At 45.8% G+C, this 19,832-nt stretch overlaps 1 protein-coding gene across 2 annotated transcripts in view; it reads left to right on the forward strand.

Moving 5' to 3' along the window:
• The window catches only part of DNAJA2 (DnaJ heat shock protein family (Hsp40) member A2), a 99,446-nt gene that overhangs the window by 64,335 nt on the left and 15,279 nt on the right, over positions 1-19,832 (forward strand). Inside the window, exon 2 of one of the 2 annotated variants that reach the window (XM_063141246.1) lies at positions 17,425-17,516. In XM_063141246.1, coding sequence (XP_062997316.1) covers positions 17,439-17,516 — 78 coding nt within the window. In that variant the 5' untranslated portion in view covers positions 17,425-17,438. Of the gene's footprint in view, positions 1-17,304; positions 17,517-19,832 lie in introns of those variants that run through there. The other variant, XM_063141245.1, reaches the window with a different exon arrangement.

Genomic DNA, 19,832 nt, shown 5'->3' on the forward strand with positions numbered 1-19,832 from the left:
ATATAAGGTGAGCCTACATCCTCTGTTTTTAAATGAGGAGGCACCCATGGAGGAGTTAAGGGCAAGGGACCGAATCAGCTAACCATCAACAAAGAGGCTGGACAAAAACAGTGGAGCTTTGATGAAAATGTCAGCATAACAGCAGGCACTGTAGCAAGACAAGAAGAAAGGAACAAAGGCAGAGCATTTCGAAAGCCACCGGTACTAGCAAACAACACGCATGTTGTATCAGCTGGGGGTTTCATCAAAGCAAATAGGATCTACAAAAGAGCATTAAGGGCTGGGGGGGGGGGGATAAAAACAGCAGCACCGCACCTAAGATCTCTAGAGTCATAAAAGAAGTTTGAAGTAGCTGTATTTCATTATAGTGCAGGTATATTGCATTTGCCAATTTGCTGCCTGTTTACTGCCTTGTGCTGAAACGAGTGCATCCTGAACAGCCGTTGAGAGAATCCCAGACTTGAAAATTCCTTGGCTGCAATGCAAGGGGATTTGTCCCACGAGGAGCTGATAGAACGTCTTCACCTCTGCAGTGTAACTTGGGAATGTCTTGACCCCAACTTGTTCCTGTTTTAACTGCTCGGGACCTGCAATTTGGCCAAAGGTAGGTCTTCCAGAAGGAACGGCCTGCCTTGACGGACATTAAGCAGAACATTAGAGAAATGGAAGCCCATTTCAATTTTTTTCTGTTTTTGAGCTGGAGAAGAAGAAAGAGAAGCAAGGGGAGAGAAAAGGGAAAGAGATCAAGGGCCGCCTGCATCGTTGATCAATTTGGAGGTGTGATCCAAGAGGGGCTCCGAAAACCATCCCATAACAAGGGGAACGCCTGCCTTGCTTTAAAGCAGGGATGAAGAACATCTTTCAGCCCAAGGGCCAAATTCCATTCCGGGAAAGCTCTCGGGGGCCACATTCTAATGATGGGAGGGGCTAAAGGCAAAATGGGCGGAGTCCAAAAACAAAACACAGTGCCATCCTATTTCAGCTTAAAGGTCTTATTGCCAGGAACTGAGCCTCGGGTGCGGCATTTCAACCTTTTAGAATGGAGGGGGAAACCAGGAAACAATGAGCAGTATATGGGGCCAAGAGAAGTGGGCGTGGCCTCCTGAGAATCGCAGAGGGTCACATTGGAATCCTTGGAGGGCTGAATTTGGCAGCCAAGCCTGGAGTTCCATGACCCTGTTTTAAAGCAAAACCGCTGCTTTGTTGGCTGACGCCAACATTGGCAACAGTAGTGGGGGGGGGCTGGAAAAACTGCCCAGGGGAGGCTGTATGTTACCACCCCTGGTTTATAGTTTAAGGTTTGTTAGGGTGGCCATATGAAAAGGAGGACCAGGCTCTTGTATCTTTAACGGTTGCATAGAAAAGGGAATTTCAGCTGGTGTCATTTGTATATTTGCAGCACTTGGTGAAATTCCCTCTTTATCACAAAACTTGAAAGCTGCAGAAGCCCTGCCTAGCGTGATCAGAGACAAAAGAGGGCAGGGCTCCTGCAGCTTTAACTGTTGCAATGAAGAGGGAAATTCACCAGGCGCTGCATGCATAAAAATGACACCTGCTGAAATTCTCTTTTCTATATAATAGTTAAAGATACAGGAGCCCTGCCCTCCTTTTCATATGGTCACCCTAAGGTTTGTGCTTTTAACGGATCTATTGCATTTTATGGTTGCTGCCAGCTGCTTTGAAAAGCACGGATTTAACAAATAAATCCTAAATGAAGGTGAAGAACTTGCCCATTGTTGCTGGTTTTGGTTTTGCCATATTCACACTCTGGGACACCAGCTTCTTTGGGAGGAAAATTGCTGAAAAGTTGGCGTGTTTTGTTCTAGTCTGTTGGAAATGTTTGAGAACGGTGCCTTCCCAAAGGATTCCATTATTAAGGGACATACAGTCTTAATTATATCATTACATTTACACACAAAGCCAGCCTACCTAATACCATTACCTTTGAAAGCCATAATATGATTACGAGGACATTAAGGAAATTAAACTCGCGGTGAAAAGAGAAAGAGCTCTTGAGTAATTGAAACCAACTTTCTCACAGAGAAATCATTGGGAAGCAGAGCAGGCAGCTAAATTGAAGGGAAATTTTGAGGGCTGATTCGGCTGCAGTTTGAATGCATAAGGGCAGACGATCACAGCAGGAGGAGCATTAGCCCGTATTGTTTTTAATGAGCATAGGGGTTCCCATGGCATTCTGGTTGTAATGCTCAGAAAACTTTTAGCAGACAAAACATTGATTAAACCTGCAATCCAATCCTAGATGTGTTTGTTTGGAAGTAAACTCCACTGAGTACAACGGACCTTAAGAATAAATGTAAACAGCATTAAATGTAAATAGATTTTTTTTCTCAAAGCGCGCACACACACACATGCGCGCACACACACAAACAGAAATTATTGGCGTTACACTCACAGGGAAAGCGAACCTGGGAATCCAGAGCTCAGAACGTGAACTAAGGCAGCCTTCCCTGGTCTGTTGCCTTCCAGATATTTTGGGATTCAACTCCCATCAGCCCCAGCTAGTATGGCAATGGTCAGGAATGTTGGGAGGTGTAACCCCAAACCTCTGGAGGTTGGGGAAGTCTGAGCTAAGGCCTGCTGTATTCAGATGCTCTGGATGGTGTCCATAAATCCCCATTTTGCACATGTCCAACATCAGCTTCTCTGATTGGCAGGCAGTATGGGGACTCTGGATTGGCCAAGACAGGTGTAAATATTAGGAGCTTGGCTTTCTGCTCTCGCTTGACCAACACAGCAGAATCATCTGCCTTGCTGACCTCTGGGCTCCTGACTACCGGTAGGGGTGTCCCTTTCATAGTTCTGGGTTGGAGGCTTGGCATCATCCCAAACCGAGCTCAACAAGTTACTGGTCACCTGCTGCAGAGAGGATACTCAGGACCCCCGACACATCCTCTGGGCCTAAGGACTCATTCCTGCCATCAATCTCAAGAATGCTCCAAGAATGCTTTCAGGTCCTTTAGCCGTGTACTACAGGTGTGGGCAAGTTGTGGCCCTCCAGCTGTTTTGTCAAACATCTCCACTCATGCCTCACCATTACTATGCTGGCAAGAACTGATGGGAGTTGTTGGCCAAACATCTGCATGGTCACAAGTTGCCCTGCTCTGGCATAGGAGCACAAGGCTGCAGGAATGAGTCAAGGATGCAGTCAGTACCCAATGGGAGGTGGAACTTCTGAGGGACCTTAACTGACCAGCTTATTTAAGGCCTCAGTGGCTGCTTATCCCTTGCCAAATCGACAACTCCTTCTATAAGGAGCTATCCCAGTCCAGATGCTTCTGCAGAGAGCTGTCCGAAGTTCTGTCAGTCTCTGGCTTGCTGTGCTGAGAAAGTAGATGAGACATTTATCTCCCTCTCTTTCAAAACTAGAAACTGGGTCATCCCATGAAACTGATTGGTGTGAGATTCAGGACATAGTGATGGCCACCAATTTGGATGGCTTTAAAAGGGGTTTAGATAAATTCTAGGAAGAGAAGGCTATCAATGGCTACTAGTCCAGATGGTGACATGCTACCTGCAATATCAGAAGCAGTATGCTTCCCGTGGGCAGCTGGTTGGCTGCTGCACGAACAGCATGCTGGAATAGATGAACCTTGGTCTGATCCAGCAGGGCCCTTCTTATGTTCATAGTGGTTAGCCTCTTTTTGAGGGCAGGCTGTTCTCCTGCATTTCTACATCAGGACTAATTGAGGGATCTGAACCTATCTGATGCAAAGACACAGCAGGGTTATCCATTTTGCAGAGTGAATCATGCAGAGACACAACACGAATGCTCTTCAGACGGGAGGGTGCCTTGGCTGCATCTCTGAGAGTGACTGAATGTTCAGAAGACCTACTACAGTGGGGATCCACAACCTATGACCTGGGGGCCTTTATTATGCCCCCCAAAGGGTGCCCTGACCCCCATCCACTGCCACATAATTCCCCCCTGCCAATTTCCGCACACTGGTACTCTCCAATCCCTTTCCCAGAGATCAACTTTTTCTGCCACTACTAGCAGCAAGGAAAGTGCAATCTCTATCAGGAACACTGGTGTGCACATCTTTGTGTAGGCATCCATGGATCCTGGCCACGCATGCATAGCAAAGGCCAAAGTAACAAAAAACACCAGTATATTTATCTTAAAGCTCTTACTTCCAGTAACTCAGCCTTAAAAGAGGCGCTTAAATCTTTTAGAATTGAAGCGGAAGGGATGAATGTAAAAGCTAAAAAAGCACCAAAATGATCGGTAGTCAGAGAAAAGGAGGTGTGTCCAGTAAAAAGGGTCATCTGGAGAACCCTGGGAGTGGGCTAGATTGGGACTCCGGGAGAGCCGGTTTTAGCCCGCGGGCATAAGGTTCCACAACACCGTACTTCTACGCACCAGCACACAGCTGGGGAAATTGCTTCGAGAGATCTCTGTTTCTAACTCCACCTTTCTGTGTTTTGATTCCATAATTCTGCAGCCAAGTTCACCTCTTGTCAGGCCAACTCACATCGCAGCCCCTATAATTAGCTAATTAGTCCGCCTTACAAATTAAACCAAGTGAATGTCGCCTGTCGCTTCGGTCCCGGGAGACCACCTCCTCTGCGTTATTTATAAACCTTTGAAATGTTCGCCGCAGCAATTGAGGGAACGCTTTTAAATCAAGCATAATTTCTTGAGTAAGCAGCTCCGAGAATAAATATAAAGCATATCCATCTAGATTCGCTGAGAGGATTAAAAAAGGACCGTTTCCCTGCTGGAGGGGAGGTTTTTCCAACCCACGCCTTGGCTCCACCGCACAGAACTATAGGGCTCCCTCGACTAGACAGGGAGGAGGGAGAAATTTGTTTGTTTCACATTAAAATGTGAACTCACCTAATTCTGCACTTTTGGACCAATACGCAAACCATCTAGTTATCCTTCAAAATTTACACTTCTTCAAATTTTGCAATGGATCTCCAATTTTTTTTAAAAAAAGTATAGAAACAAGCATAGATTGGGGAAAATGCACACACATAAAATGCATATTTCTGAGAAAATAACTGTTTAAAATGCATTATATTAGAGATTATGCTTGTAAAAATGTGTACGTTCGGCAAAAAAACCTTTTTTGTAATTAATTTGCCCTCTTTTGATCTGGTCACTCTAGTATAGCTCCTGCAGCTTTAACTGTTGTGATAAAGAGGGAATTTCACCAGGTGCTGCATGCATACAAATGACACCTGCTGAAATTCCCCTTTTAATACAACTGTTAAAGATGAAGGAGCCCTGTCCTCCTTTTCCTATGGTCACCCTAGTTTATGGAATACCCACCTGCCTTAGGGAACAAACACTTCTTATTTCAGCACGGACTGTGTCTTTTAGGTTCAAAGTTACAATGATCTTACTCTCCCGAGCAATTGATGGCTGATGTGTGGGTTTTTCCTTGCCTGTTCTATTTTTAATGTTGGTTTTTATTGATTTTTTTTTGTTCTTTTTGGTTAGGGATGTGTCTTTTGTGTTTCAATTGTTTTATTCTTTGGGAGCTAGCTTCAAGGCTCTTTCAACCAGAGAGAGAGGATAGAAATATTTGAAATAAATGTGCCAAAGAGCCTCAGCGTGGGAGTACAGTTACTACATCCTTTCCCAACCTACTTCCTTCCAGTTTTTTTGGAACTACAATTCCCAGCATTCCTGACCAATGGCCATGTCAGCTGGAGCTGATGGGAGGTGAAGCCCAAAACATCTGGAGGGCACCAGGTTGGGGAAGGCTGAATTGTTGCATTGAAACTAGTTAGGGTCTGCCACAGTTAGGGTTGAAAATGATCCCTAAACCGAGAATGTCTCCCTATTGTTTTCCTTCTGCTGCTCATGGTTATACACAAAGCCTGCCCACCTCATGCCTCTATAACAGCCACAGTGGCCAGAGCCAGTGTCAAGGGTAGGCATGATCAGGCATCTACCAAGGTGCCATATTCCAGCATGGGCCCACTTGCTCCTCCATCATTGCAACCTGCTTGATATCCTGCCTCTCGTGGTGCTGAGAAGGAGGAGGCTGCTGCCTCCTTGCTCACTGGCTTTCTGTCTGTCAAACAAGCAAGTGATACCAATGAGGAGGAAGAGAAGGAAGAGCAATAGCAGATGGTGACAATGGTGGTAAGAGGGTCAACTCCCTGACGGAGGGGCCCCCATTGATGATGCCTTGTGCAAGGGCCCTCAAAAACCCAGAGCCACCACTGACAGATGCCCATGGGAAGACCAGAAGCTAGGGTGACCATATGAAAAGGAGGACAGGGCTCCTGTATCTTTAACAGTTGTATTGAAAAGGGAATTTCAGCAGGTATCATTTGTATATATGGAGAACCTGATGAAATTTCCTCTTCATCACAACAGTTAAAGCTGCAGGTGCCCTCCCCTCTTTTAAATCTGGTCCCTCTAGTATAGCTCCTGCAGCTTTAACTGTTGTGAGGAAGAGGGAATTTCACCAGGTTCTGCATGCATACAAATGACTCCTGCTGAAATTCCCTTTTCTATGCAACTGTTAAAGATACAGGAGCCCTGTCCTCCTTTCCATAGGGTCACCCTACCAGAAGCAGGACCTGAGGACAATAGTCATCTCTTGGCTTTGCTCCCCAGCCAACCAGAGATGGCCAACCTTTTGCAGCCCATCCTAATAAGCATCAAGTGCTTTATTGAACAGCCAAGCCTTCACCAATTTTCTACAACCTCATTAGAGAGGAAGCCTGGTGGGCCTCCTTGTAGAGTGAATTCCCCAGCAAAGGGGTAGCCACTAAGAAGGCCCTGTTTATCAGAGACACTTGCCTTATTTCAGAAGGTAGGCAGCCCTTTAAGCAGGCCCACCTTGTACAATGTTAAAACTTAAGAGGGTTCAATCCTGAAAACTTCTGGGGCCAGATCCAGACTTAGTCATGCTTAGAATAGATTTATCGAAATAATTGGATCTTTAGTTTTTAATGACTAACGTAAGTCCCATTGATTTCAATGGGTCTACTCTGAGTAAACCTGGAGCCAACCAAGTGAAGGTGCCATACCTATCAGTTGACCACAAGGGCTATTCCTTTGTTGTTTCACTTTATCGCATTTCACTCTTTTTCATGTTATTTTCTTTGAGGCTTCTTTTAAGGATGATGACACAGAAATCACACAACCTTGAGTCCAGTTCCCATTTGATTTTTGCAGAAAAGCCTGCCCTGGTTGGAATTTGTTTTATAAAAGACCAGAACAAACTAAACCAGAATAAAAAGAGAAAAAGAGAAAGTCCTTGCCGCTTCTGCAATTACACTAAAGCAAAGATTTCTCAGCTATTCCCTGACCTTTTCTGGAGTAGTGATGAAAATAATATTCTGTTGTTGCCAATTTCAAAGACAGAGTGAATTCCCAGCAGTGTAGTTCAGTCTTTGATCTTGGCGAAAGCATGACTTTACTGTTCAGGGTTTTTGAAACAAAGTTCTTGGACGAACTGCGTCAGACTGAAAAGCTTAGATATATTCTACACATGCCAATGTGTTGCTTGAATGTGTTTCGTTATCTAATGCATAACTTGATGCTGACAATCTCAGCCTTTGTTTTAAGAACAGCCATGTTCCTAGTCCTCATGGTTATGAAGAAAATGTTGATAATCGTAGAGTTGTAAGGATTTTCCAAGCTGCTCAAGCAAACCTTCCCCTTCTCATAGAATTGAAAATGGAGTCAACTTCATCCACACATGCAATTTTACAGTGGGTAAGAATAAGGTAGGGTGACCATATGGAAAGGAGGACCGGGCTCCTGTATCTTTAACAGTTGTAGAGAAAAGAGAATTTCAGCAGGTGTCATTTGAATACATGCAGCACCTGGGCAGGGCTCCTGCAGCTTTAACTGTTGTAATAAAGAGGGAATTTCACCAGGTGCAAATGACACCTGCTGAAATCCCCTTTTCTCTACAGCTGTTAAAGATACAGGAGCCCTGTCCTCCTTTTCATATGGTCACCCTAAGTAAGGTAAACTTACTTGAAGACGACTCGGAAGTTGCAGCTAGTGCAAAATGCAGCAGCTAGACTGCTGGCAGGTATTATTATTATTATTATTATTTATTTATTTATTTATTTATTTATTTATTTATTTATTTATATAGCACCATCAATGTACATGGTGCTGTACAGAGTAAAACAGTAAATAGCAAGACCCTGCCGCATAGGCTTACATTCTAATAAAATCATAGTAAAGCAATAAGGAGGGGAAGAGAATGCAAACAGGCACGGGGTAGGGTAAACAGGCACTGGGTAGGGTAAACAGGCACAGGGTAGGGTAAAACATCTTAAGACCACATAACACCAGTCTTAAAGGAATTGCACTGGCTGCCTATACACTTCTGGTCGGAATTCAAGGTGTTGGTAATAACATTTAAAGCCCTAAACGGCTTGGGACCTCAATACTTGAGGGAGCGCCTCTCCCTATATATGCCTGCCCGAGACTTGAGATCTGTTGGAGAAGCCCTTCTCCGCATCCCACCAGCACAACACATACGCTATGATGGGACAAGGGAGAGGGCTTTCTCTGTTGTGGCACCCCGACTGTGGAATGCCCTCCCCTGGGAGGCCCGACTGGCGCCAACGCTAATTCTATTCTGGCGCCAAGTGAAAACATGGCTTTTTAACAGAGCCTTTAATGTTTAAATTCACTAAGATGGCACATTGTTTTAACTTGTTTTACTGCTTTTAAATTATATATTGTTTTAACTTGGTTCATGGTTTAATTTGTTTTTAGCTGTGTATATTTACTGTTTTATACTGTATGCTTTTATCTGTATGCCACCCTGAGATCTTAATGATATAGGGTGGGATATAAATCTTTTAAATAAATAAATAAATAAACTGGTGTCAGGAGCCCCACGCTAAAGCTGGCCTCGGCCTCTGATAAGCAGCGCTGAAGGCAGAAGTACTGGGAACTAACCCAGGATCCTGCATTACGTCCAGGGCTGAACCAGAGTCTGCACCTATTGAATTGGTGCACTTTGATCCAGAGACCTTGGATTCAGAACACCTAGAGTCCATCTCCTTGAAGCTTGAACCCCCCCCGAGCTGGTACCCCCCTCCAGACATGTCCCCCTATGCATTCCCCTGTTATACGGTGGCCACTTAGGCATCCCCCAAAAGGAGGACATAGATTTGCATAACATTTGCCTGTGCTAATTTATGTGCATAGATGCAAATTTAGAAATAATCTCTATCATTTAAAAAGATACAATACGTCTCGCTATAATGGAGAAGGCCACGACCAGGTGTGCATGGGCAACCTCAAAACCCCTGCTGCTGCTCTCCCTTCACCATCAGCTATGCTGGCAAGGGCTGATGGGAGTTGTAGGATAATACATCTCAAGGACCACAATTTCCCCACACCTGCTCTGCCCAGTTCGGCTCATTTGCACACTTCGCAGTACCCTCCGTCTTGTCTGGATTTAACTTGTTTGCCCTCATCCCTTCCAGAAAACCCTGGCTCTGCAGTCCTGATGTAAATATTAAACAACATAAACTGGGTTAGTTGAGGAGCTGGGAGCTGTCTTCACAGCGCTGGGTTGATGCCGCAGTGCCATCCTCTCAAACCCCACACTTTCCCCCTTCGGGGGCAGGTAATCCTGACACCGAGGAGGGAGCTCGGGGTTCCTGGGCAGCCCTCCGGGTACCAGAGCTGCCCCGCCCTCTTCCTGGAAGGAAACCAATCGCTGGTCACCTTCCACCAGGCACCACCCCCAGGTTGACCCCGGATTGGCCCTGAGCGATGTCAGATGGTGGAAGTTCCATATTAATGTCGCTCCATTTGAAAAAGTCCGGGTAAATCCCTGACTTTTTCAAACTACAGCGTCACAGGGAAGTCCGGCGGTGGCCTTGGACAACCTGTGTTGTCTAACCGATGGGGTGCAGGTACACAGATCCACCCTGTGTACAGACAGCCCCCTGGAGTATATACTCAGTAAGGGCTTTTTAATGTTTTGTACAGCCAGTAAGGCTGCAGTTTCAAGTGAAAGATCCGCAGGGGAATGGGAGAACTTGTTAACCCTCATGCCATTCCCCTCTTCCCCCAAAATGGAAAACCTTCCTCCCCCACTGGAGAAAAAGAGAGAGATCTGTTTTAAGAAGCTCTCCTCCTCCCACCCCAGTCCCTTTCAGCAAAACAGAATTCGTTCACAGGGTCTATTTCAAGGACAGGCTGATTAGATACTCCGCATGCTTATTAGGACTGTACCCCGTTTAAGACAGGTCCTCTCCGCCTGCCAAAGGACCGTTTCTAAGCAAACGCGTTTGCCTCCTGCTTACTCGAGCACAAGTCGGTGGCTTCGATGGAGTCACACCTGTTTCCATCAGGAGTGAGTTTAGCTTTGGCATCACCCATATGGCTCCTGCGCTTTGCCATATGGCCGTCTCCATTGCTCCTGCTATCCACCCGCAAGAAGATTGATAGCACTTCTACCAGCTTACGCCGAGATGCCAGCAGGCTGTTCATATCCTCCGGTCTCTTGGATCCCTGAAGGCAGCCCTGAACCAACTTCAGGGAGCAAAAGTAACACCTACGACTCAACTAGAATGTCTAAACACATTTGCCATTTTTAAAAACTGGATTAAACAGGATTGATACTGGATTAAAGTCATTTTTCCTGTATAATATTGCCAGGATTCGATCATTTTTGTCTGTCTCTTCTGCCAAGACTCTTGTTCATGCATTGGTTATTTCTCGGTTGGACTACTGCAACCTTCTTCTCACTGGCCTTCCTTCTTCTCACATCAGTCCGTTGGTTTCTGTTCACCACTCTGCCGCAAAGATCATCTTCTTGGCTCGACGCTCTGACCATGTTACTCCACTTCTGAAATCTCTTCATTGGCTTCCAATTCACTTCAGAATCCAATATAAACTTCTCCTGTTGACCTACAAAGCTTTTCACGGTCTAGCTCCTTCCTATCTCTCCTCTCTCATCTCACACTATCGCCCCGCTCGTGCTCTTCGCTCCTCTGATGCCATGTTTCTCACCTGCCCAAGGGTCTCTACTTCCCTTGCTCGGCTTCGTCCATTTTCTTCTGCTGCCCCTTACGCCTGGAACGCTCTTCCAGAACACTTGAGAACTACAAGTTCAATCACAGCTTTTAAAGCTCAGCTAAAAACTTTTCTTTTTCCTAAAGGTTTTAAAACTTGATTTTGTTCTGACTTTATACTGCTAGTTTTACCCTACCCAGTGCCTATTTGGTGCATTCTCTTCCCCTCCTTATTGTTTTATTATGATTTTATTAGAATGTAAGCCTATCCGGCAGGGTCTTGCTATTTACTGTTTTACTCTGTACAGCACCATGTACGTTGATGGTACTATATAAATAATAATAATAATAATAATAATAATAATAAGTATGGGGGTTTAAACTGGTGGGATTTATAAAGCAGGGGTGGACAGCACTCACCCCACCCTACCCCACACCACTGTACCCAAATTCAGGGGGGAAATGGCGTCCCATTGGGAGGTGCACCAGTTTTGGGGGACACTGATAGACAGGGTAGGGTGACCATATGAAAAGGAGGACAGGGCTCCTGTATCTTTAACGGTTGCATAGAAAAGGGAATTTCAGCAGGTATCATTTGTATATATGGAGAACCTGGTGGAATTTCCTCATCACCACCACAGTTAAAGCTACAGGAGCTATGCTGTGACCAGATTTAAAAGAGGGCAGGGCACCTGCAGCTTTAACTGTTGTGATGAATAGGAAATTTCACCAGGTTCTCCATAGATACAAATGACAGCTGCTGAAATTCCCTTTTCAATACAATCGTTAAAGATAAAGGAGCCCTGTCCTCCTTTTCATATGGTCATCCTAAGACAGGGTCATGAAGGGGAAGAAAATGACAGAAGAAGGCTAAGACGGTGTGAATTGTTGGCATGGTTAACTGTGTCAGGTGTTTCGTTTTGCATGAAAATTGAAACACTGAAATAATATATTTCTTTAATGCATGAAGTTGCTTTAACCTGAAGTGAGACCTTATAGCTCAGTGTTGTCTACATCAACCAGCAGGGGTGATCTAGGGTTTCTGGGAGAGTTTTCCCCCATCTTACCTGAGCAGGATCTACACTACTGCTTTATAATGGTATTGAAGTGCACTGACAATGGTTGGGGCCCAGGACACATTCCAAAAGATGTTTTCAAACCGCTTTCCTGGTGTTATATCCTGCTTGGTGTAGATCTGGCCTTGGAGATGTCTGGGATTGGACCTCTAGGCTTCCGGTTGCCAAGCGAGGCCTCTGCCCCTGAGCTAGAACAAAACCAGCCACCTTTCATTCAGTCCCCGAAAAGCAAGTGTTTCAAAAAAAGGAAGAAGGATGAGTCAATATGCACTAGTAGTTAAGCGCTCATTCGTCTTCTATGCAGCAGCTGGCTGTTTGTGCTCTTTCTCTCCGTGCAATTTCTTCATTTCTCCTGATCAAATAAGAGAGAGCAGCATGCCTACAATCATTCAACAAACAAAACTGCCCCCTGGTGGTAACACCAAGGGAAAGTTGGCAGCCACATCTATTCATAAGAACATAAGAAGTGCCCTGATGCTGGATCAGGCCAAGGGTCCATCTAGTCCAGCACTCTGTTCACACAGTGGCCAACCAGCCATCGGCCAGGGATTGAACAAAGCAAGACATGGTGCAACAGTACCCTTCCACCCATGTTCCCCAGCAACTGGTGCACACAAGCTTACTGCCTCGAATACTGGAGGTAGCACACAACCGTCAACGCTAGTAGCCATTGATAGCCTTCCAATGAGTCTGGCTTCACACAGCTTGGAATAGCCCTTAGTTTGATACAGGGAGGCCTTCAAGCAAACTTATAAAACCGTCAGAATTGGACATACTGTGCCTGCCCCTTCTGAGTGAAGCCATGCACTCGTAGTATAGGCCCTGCTATGGTGCAGCCCTATGTTCCCACCCCCCGGAGGGGCTGCCCCACAGTAGGGAGGAAGAAACCAGTTAATTCGGTTTCTTGACCTACTAATCTCCCGCGGCTTCAAACTAGGTCAACTGTCAAAGCTATATGCTGGTTAGGGATGTCTGTGCAGAAGATATTACTGCAAGCTTCATCCAAATGGACACATTAAAGTGAACATGGTGGCCATTTGGGGAACCCCAGGTTGGCCGGCTTTGGCCCATGGGACTGAAGTTCAACACCCCTGGTATAAATGCATTAAATAAAATGTATAAATAATATAGAAGTTAGAAATAAATAACAAAAGCTACCCTGTTGCCCTCAGGTGCAGTAGAGGACACTGCCCCATTGCCAGGGTTGAAAGAAAATTCAGCTGTCAGCCTGTTTGGCTGTTGTAGATGGAATGTGTGGCTGCCATCTTGTCCTTCACATCTGGCCGAAAAATGTCTTGCCTCGGCCTGTATTGTGTGCTGTCGCTACTGAACTTAACTGCGGAAGGATTTTTAGTTATGTACGCCCACCTTTGCCACCGTGTAGCTGAAGATCATCAGGATCAACTTCCTGTTTCACACAAAGGACAATCCATTGCAGCACTCCACTTGCAAGAGGCATCTCTCTGGGAGACTCATGAATAAGACATCGCTGAAAACACTGTCTTCCTGTTGTGTCTATCCCCATGAATTTGCCTAATTCGGGGGTTGAGAAACATGTGACCCTCCAGATGTTGCTGGACTGCAACTTGCATCCGTCTTAGCCAGCATAGCCAATGGGGAGGAGGAGCTATAGTCCAACAACATCTGGAAGGGCACAAGTTGTCCCACCCATGGCCCAATGTAATGTTTGGACAAGATTGGAGCTGCGTTATACTGAATCAGACCCAGTTTTGTCAACACTGGCTGGCAATGGCTCCCGGGGGTTTCAGATTTTTTTCCTGCCCTACCTGTTGGTGCTGGGGACTGACTCTGGCAGGAGCTGTACCACTGAGCTAAACCCCCTCTCTCAACTCTTGAGCAACTGATCCAGGAAACTAGCATCCAACATACATACCCACCACTATCTTGGGGCCACTTGGAGTCAATTAGGTTCAGGCTCACAGATAAGTTCATTATGGACAAAGGGATCCAAACTGTGTTGCCCCTAAATTGCAGCCCTTAACTACAGCCTGAACGCTGCTCATTGCCTCATTGTGAACGAGCCAATCTCGCGTTGCGTAAAAGCAGATTCCTTGACCTGTGCTTCTGTCACGGCCAATTGCAAAATGTCATCCTTTATCTGCAACCTTCTCAAAGGACCCTCTGACCCACAGGCGTCTGTGTCTTTTCTACCCGCCCACCACTCAAGAATAGAGCACAGTGAGAGAACGAAACGGTGTTAATATTTGAGGAGACAGATAGCCAATGTGACCTTTTAGAAAGAGTATTACTGTGTTTCCTCGCAATGAGTCAAGGAATAAAATTGGCTCTTAAGTACCCCATGCCACATTTCCTGGAATCGTCAAGAAGGGTGTTAAAAAAATACAGCCAATCCATTTTACCTCACACTATAGGTCAAAACTGACTTTTGTTCCAATTAAAATATAAACGGACGTTTTAACACACAGCTTTTGTCATATTTTTCTGGGCCCCTATGGGAAAAGACTTGTAAATTAGCATCCTATTTAAAAATGACCACTACAACATAGCTAGACAGACAAATAGCCTGATTTTATACATGTTTACTCAGACACAATCCCCATTAAATTGAATTAGGCTTTCTTCTAAGCAGTGGTACCTTCAGGCCAGGTTTTTGGAACAAAACTGAGGGCCTCCGATACAAGAGGGCCCCCAAATGCAGCAGGGCTGGCTTGCCACAATTAATTAAACAGCAAATTACATTTAAAGATACTTTTGACTTCAACGCCAAGCATTCATGACCATTGGCCATGCTGGCAAAGGATTATGGGAGTTAAAGTGCAAAACATCTGGAGATCTAACTTCTTTCCACCCGTCCTAGCGCATATGCACCAAAACCATTGAGATCTGACATGGTGCCTGTTTATTTGTTGCTCATTTAATTATGCATATAGTGATCTAAACCGTGGCTTATGAGAATACCTCTGACAACATGACATATATCCAAATCTGAAAAATCCCTAAAAAATTTTTGGTAAGCCCAGAAGGCAACCGCCCTGCAGAAGAGTCAGGGCTTCTTTTTGCAAGGCTAAAATCTGCTTCTGCTTCCGGATTCCTTGATGGATTAAGATTGGCTCCTTTACATGTGGGTTTTCTTTCCTGGGGGTTTCTTTCTGAGCAAGTTCTATATGTTTCATTATACAGCCACTAGATGGCACTGTGGTATATCTGCGATATAGCGTCATAAAATCTCTTGCCACATTTTCCATGTTGAGAATAAAGATGCTATGATGGCCAGAAAACACGGGATCGTGTTAAGGAGCCATTTCTATCACATGCAGGAGAGGAGGTGAAAAGAAGACGACAGAAGGCTGAGCAGGAAGAGTAGCTATGCTGGAATTGGTAGTCCTGCCACGGAAGTGGCAGACAGCTGTCTTCCCCCATGGACCCATTTCCTTGATTCTAAGAGATGTCTCCTTGGAAGGCCCCAAAGAGGACACATGATGCAGCCCTCTCACTGAAGGCGGGCAGGTTTGTTTCTGGTCAGTAATTATGAGAGATTGCCTGGTATGCAACCTTCAGTGTAAAGAAATACATCTCAGATGGTATGGCTTTCTAATCATTGTAGAAATAATTAGGGGCAAGGCAAAGCAGCCACAAAATGGATAGCCACCTGATTCCTATGCACACTGACCTGGAAATGAGCACCACTGAATTACAGTGCAATCCTAAGTATGTTAAACATGCATAACTGTGCTGTAACTTATTACACTGCCACAGGACTCTTGCTATTTTTCTGCAACAGAATTAACACAGTTAGGACGCAATCCTATGCAGGTTTGAGGGGGGAGGAAGTCCTACAATTCCCAGCATTCCCCAGCCAGCAGGCTGTGGAATGCTGGGACTTGTAGGACTTATTTTTCTTCTTTTTAACCATGCATAGGATTGTGCTCTTAGTTTTATAGCATAGACCTGATATAAGTCTGTGGGGTGATAGACACACTCACACGTCTATATTTGTCCATCTATTTACCCAACAAACTTGCATGAGACCTATTCCAGAAAAGTAACATATTGTTTTGTTGTGTATTGTATCTTATTCTTTAAAATAATTCTATTCTATTCTCTCAAGTGTTTGTAATATGCCCAGAGAACACTAGTAATTAAAAATATGATTGATAGATAGTAATCTTTTACATTATAACATTATATATTATATTTTATATCATGTGTGTGTAGTTCTGGATGGGAGGACCAGGCATGTTTAACAAATAATTCTCAACACCTTCCACCAAACTACAGCACCCAGCATTCTTTGGGGAAAACCATGGGAATAAGAAAGAGGGCCTTCTCTGTGGTGGCCCCCCAACTGTGGAACAATCTCCCTGCAAGGCCCGCTTGGCACTGACATTGTCATCTTTTCAGAGCCAGGTCGAGACTTTTCTCTTCTCCCAGGCATTTAGCAAAATGTAATGAGCCTGGTTTTGGTTTTTTTGGCTCATCGTTTCTAAAGTTGATATAGTGGTTTTAAATGTATGTGCATTTTGCATGTTTTTGTGGTTTTTAATTTTTGTATATTGTTTTTAAATGTTTTATCTTATGTGAACCGCCCAGAGAGCTTCAGCTATGGGGTGATATAATAATAATAATGATGATGATGATGATGATGATGATGATGATGATGATGTAATATTTTATATTATAACATATTCTTTAACTTATGTGTGTTATATATATAAAGAATTCTCAACATCTTCCCCCAAACTACAGCATTCCTAGCATCCTTTGGAGAAAACCAACAGGATAACATGTGTAATATTAGAACATTATACATATTATATTTATGTGTGTTCATGTATGCATATATAATATCCCACAAAGAATGCTGGATACTGTAGTTTGGGGGAAGGTGTTGATACTTCTTTGTTAGGCATGGCGGCCCCTCCCACCTAGAACTACAAATCCCAAGATTCCCTGAGAAGCGGTGGGGGGGAAGTGCGGGGTCGAGAAAACGACGGTTAAACTCGTCTTTGGGACAAACGAACACTCCATCAGAATCCAGATCCCTGCCGCCTCACTCCACTCCCTGATTTCCCCCCTCTCTTGGCATCCTCGCCTCAGAGGGCGTGAGGAGAAGGGGGCGTGCCCTTTTCCCTGCAAGGAGGCGGAGCTTGGCGCTCCCCCCTCACGGGCTCGTGGCCTTCCGGGCGCGTGCGTGCGTGCGTGCGTCGCGGCGTGGCGACGTCGGCGTGCGTGGCGAAGGCCTTCCCTTTCCTCCCTCTCACTCTCTCTCTCCCCCCTCCTCTTTCCTCTTTCCTCCCTCACGCACCGCCGTCCTGATCCCGGTGTTTTGCGGCCTTCCCCTCCCCACCCAGCCGGCGCGGCGGCCTTCCCTATCCCGGACCCCTCCAGCCCGCCATGGCGAATGTGGCCGACACCAAACTCTACGACATCCTCGGGGTGCCGCCGGGGGCCTCCGACAACGAGCTGAAGAAGGTCCGAGGAGGCCGGGCGAGGGGGGGGGTTGAGAGAGAGAGAAGGCCGGGAGGTGGTTGCGAGCCTGAGGGAGACAGGCAAGGCCCGAGGGAGGGAGGGGGAGAAGGAGGGGGCAGTGGGGAGGGAGGGCGCCAGGCCGCCTCTCTCTCCCTCTCTCGCCCCCCCCCGCACCGCCCGAGACGGGGGTCACTAGAGACGCTGACTCGGGCAGAGCAGGCCTCGGCCGGGGGCAGGCCCGGGCTTGTTGTCGGGGGCAGGCCCAGGGCATGGGTGAGGGGCGCCGGGTGGGGTGAGGTGAGCCAGCCTGCGTTTGCCAAGGTGGAAGGGTGAGTAGGCCTTGCTAGAGAAGGAGGAAGGGGGGAAGACATTTCTGGTGTCTTGGAGAGGGCTATTTCGGGGAGGGGGAGCGAAAATAAGAGTAAGGGGAGACAGAGCTCCCTCTTCAGTTGCCCGCGGTTCTCATTCCACTCCCCAAATGTTTTCTGTTCCTTCTCTTATCTCCTCCCCCCCCCCCCGCCCTACTCACACCTGCCCAGATTGTTTTTCCTTCTTTCGCTCCTCTTCGCATACACACGCTGCTGTGGGCATGTTTTGGGGGGGGGGCAGAAGGGAGAGGTGGGGATGTGGGTTGAAGGTTGTTTTAGGGTAGCCAGAAGGGAGGGGGGGATGAGCTCCCCATTGGGGTTTTTCTAAACTTGTGTGGAAAGGGTGGCCCGGAGAATAGCTTCCTTCGGTCTGTTTCCTCCTCCTCCTCCTCTCCCCTGCCTCCATTTGCGTATTCATTCTGCCCCCCTAAAGTGTTTCTTGGGGGATTATTTTGGGGCCACAACAAGGGAGAACTAAGGACTAGTCTCTCTTCCTACCCCTACCCCCGTTTTTCTTCTTCCATTTCTCCCAATTCTTAATGAATTAAGTGTTGCTTCTTGGTGGCAAGAGGCTACCTTCCCCCCCCCCCCCGTCCCTCTCCTTCCGGTCTCTTGCCTTGCTTGACTTGTCTTACAGCACTGATGAAACAGAGAATGTCCCCCCATCTCACCTGGTTTTCGCCTTGTCCTCCCCCCCCCCGCATCCCCATCCCCAAAATCGTACGTCCATTAGGACAACCTGGAAATTTGCTCTCTGCTTTTTCTCTTCCTTTCCCCCATCCCCAATCTTGTATCACCTAGGAATTGTTTTTAACCTGGAGTTTACCTTGTGGGGACAATCATTACTATGAGTACCAAAGGCTATATTTCCCCCTTTATTCACTCCAGCTGGATTAAATCCCATTCTGGCAGGAACCAATTTTTCCCAAAGAAGTTCAGGCTTCATTCTTGGCCTTGTTTCCTCTGTAGGTGATTCCATCCCTCCCAGGCTGCAGGGGGAAAAACAACAGCCTTTTAAAAAAAGGGGCGGGACTCTTGTCCTTAACTGCCTTATGGTTGTTTGTATAACACACAACCTACTTCTTTCCTTCATCCACTGTTGGAATACTCAATTCCACATCAGAGCCTTCAGCTGGTGGGTCACCAGGTCCGGTCTGTTTTTACCGGAAGGGCACTGTTGCTGGGGAATAGGCATGTAATAGCTTAATTTGTATGGGTTGGGTATTCAGTATTATTGGAAGCAGGTTTCTTAGAGGAAACACACAAGGGATAGGTTTGAGGTCACCAGCAATATAAGATCCTTTTTGTGCATTGAAAAAAATCCTATATAGGTTCTGTACATGTGTTTCCCCATTCTCACCCCCAAATGTGTTACATAAAATCATAGGTAACTGCTAACAAGAGTTGTTGACATTCAGTCTTGTCTCTTTTAAATAAAAAAGTAGGTGGACTATGGCTTGGTATTGGTTTTAATATATACCCTATTTGAAAGAAAACAGTCCAATAGGCTTGCTGGAAGAATACATCAAGGAGAACTTCATGGAAATTACATTGAATTTTTAAAGGACATTCACATGGACAGAACTATAGGGTTATTGTTAAATTTAATAACTGGCCATTCAATTTTGCAGAAATTGTTACTTTCTAGGTGAGATGGGAAAAGTTTTAGTGTTTGCAGATACAAATCACTTAGCTCAACATACATGGGCTCTCTTTGCCTGAGACACAGTGAGATTGCATTCGACTTGCATACATTTCGGAAAATATACAGGCCATGGTCCAGAAAAACACTTGTCTAGCAGTTTAACGCTCTTTTTCACCCCTTTAACAAGTTGTTTTTGAGCTCTAGGAATATCGAAAGCAGTTAGATGTAGCATGGGAAGGCTGTTTGGGAGTGGGGGATGAGAATTTCTACTGCATATGTAAACCTTGGTGCATGCTAGAAGGAGCT

The sequence above is a fragment of the Elgaria multicarinata genome, chromosome 14 (genome assembly GCF_023053635.1).
Source record: "Elgaria multicarinata webbii isolate HBS135686 ecotype San Diego chromosome 14, rElgMul1.1.pri, whole genome shotgun sequence".
Taxonomy (NCBI): Eukaryota; Metazoa; Chordata; class Lepidosauria; order Squamata; family Anguidae; genus Elgaria; species Elgaria multicarinata.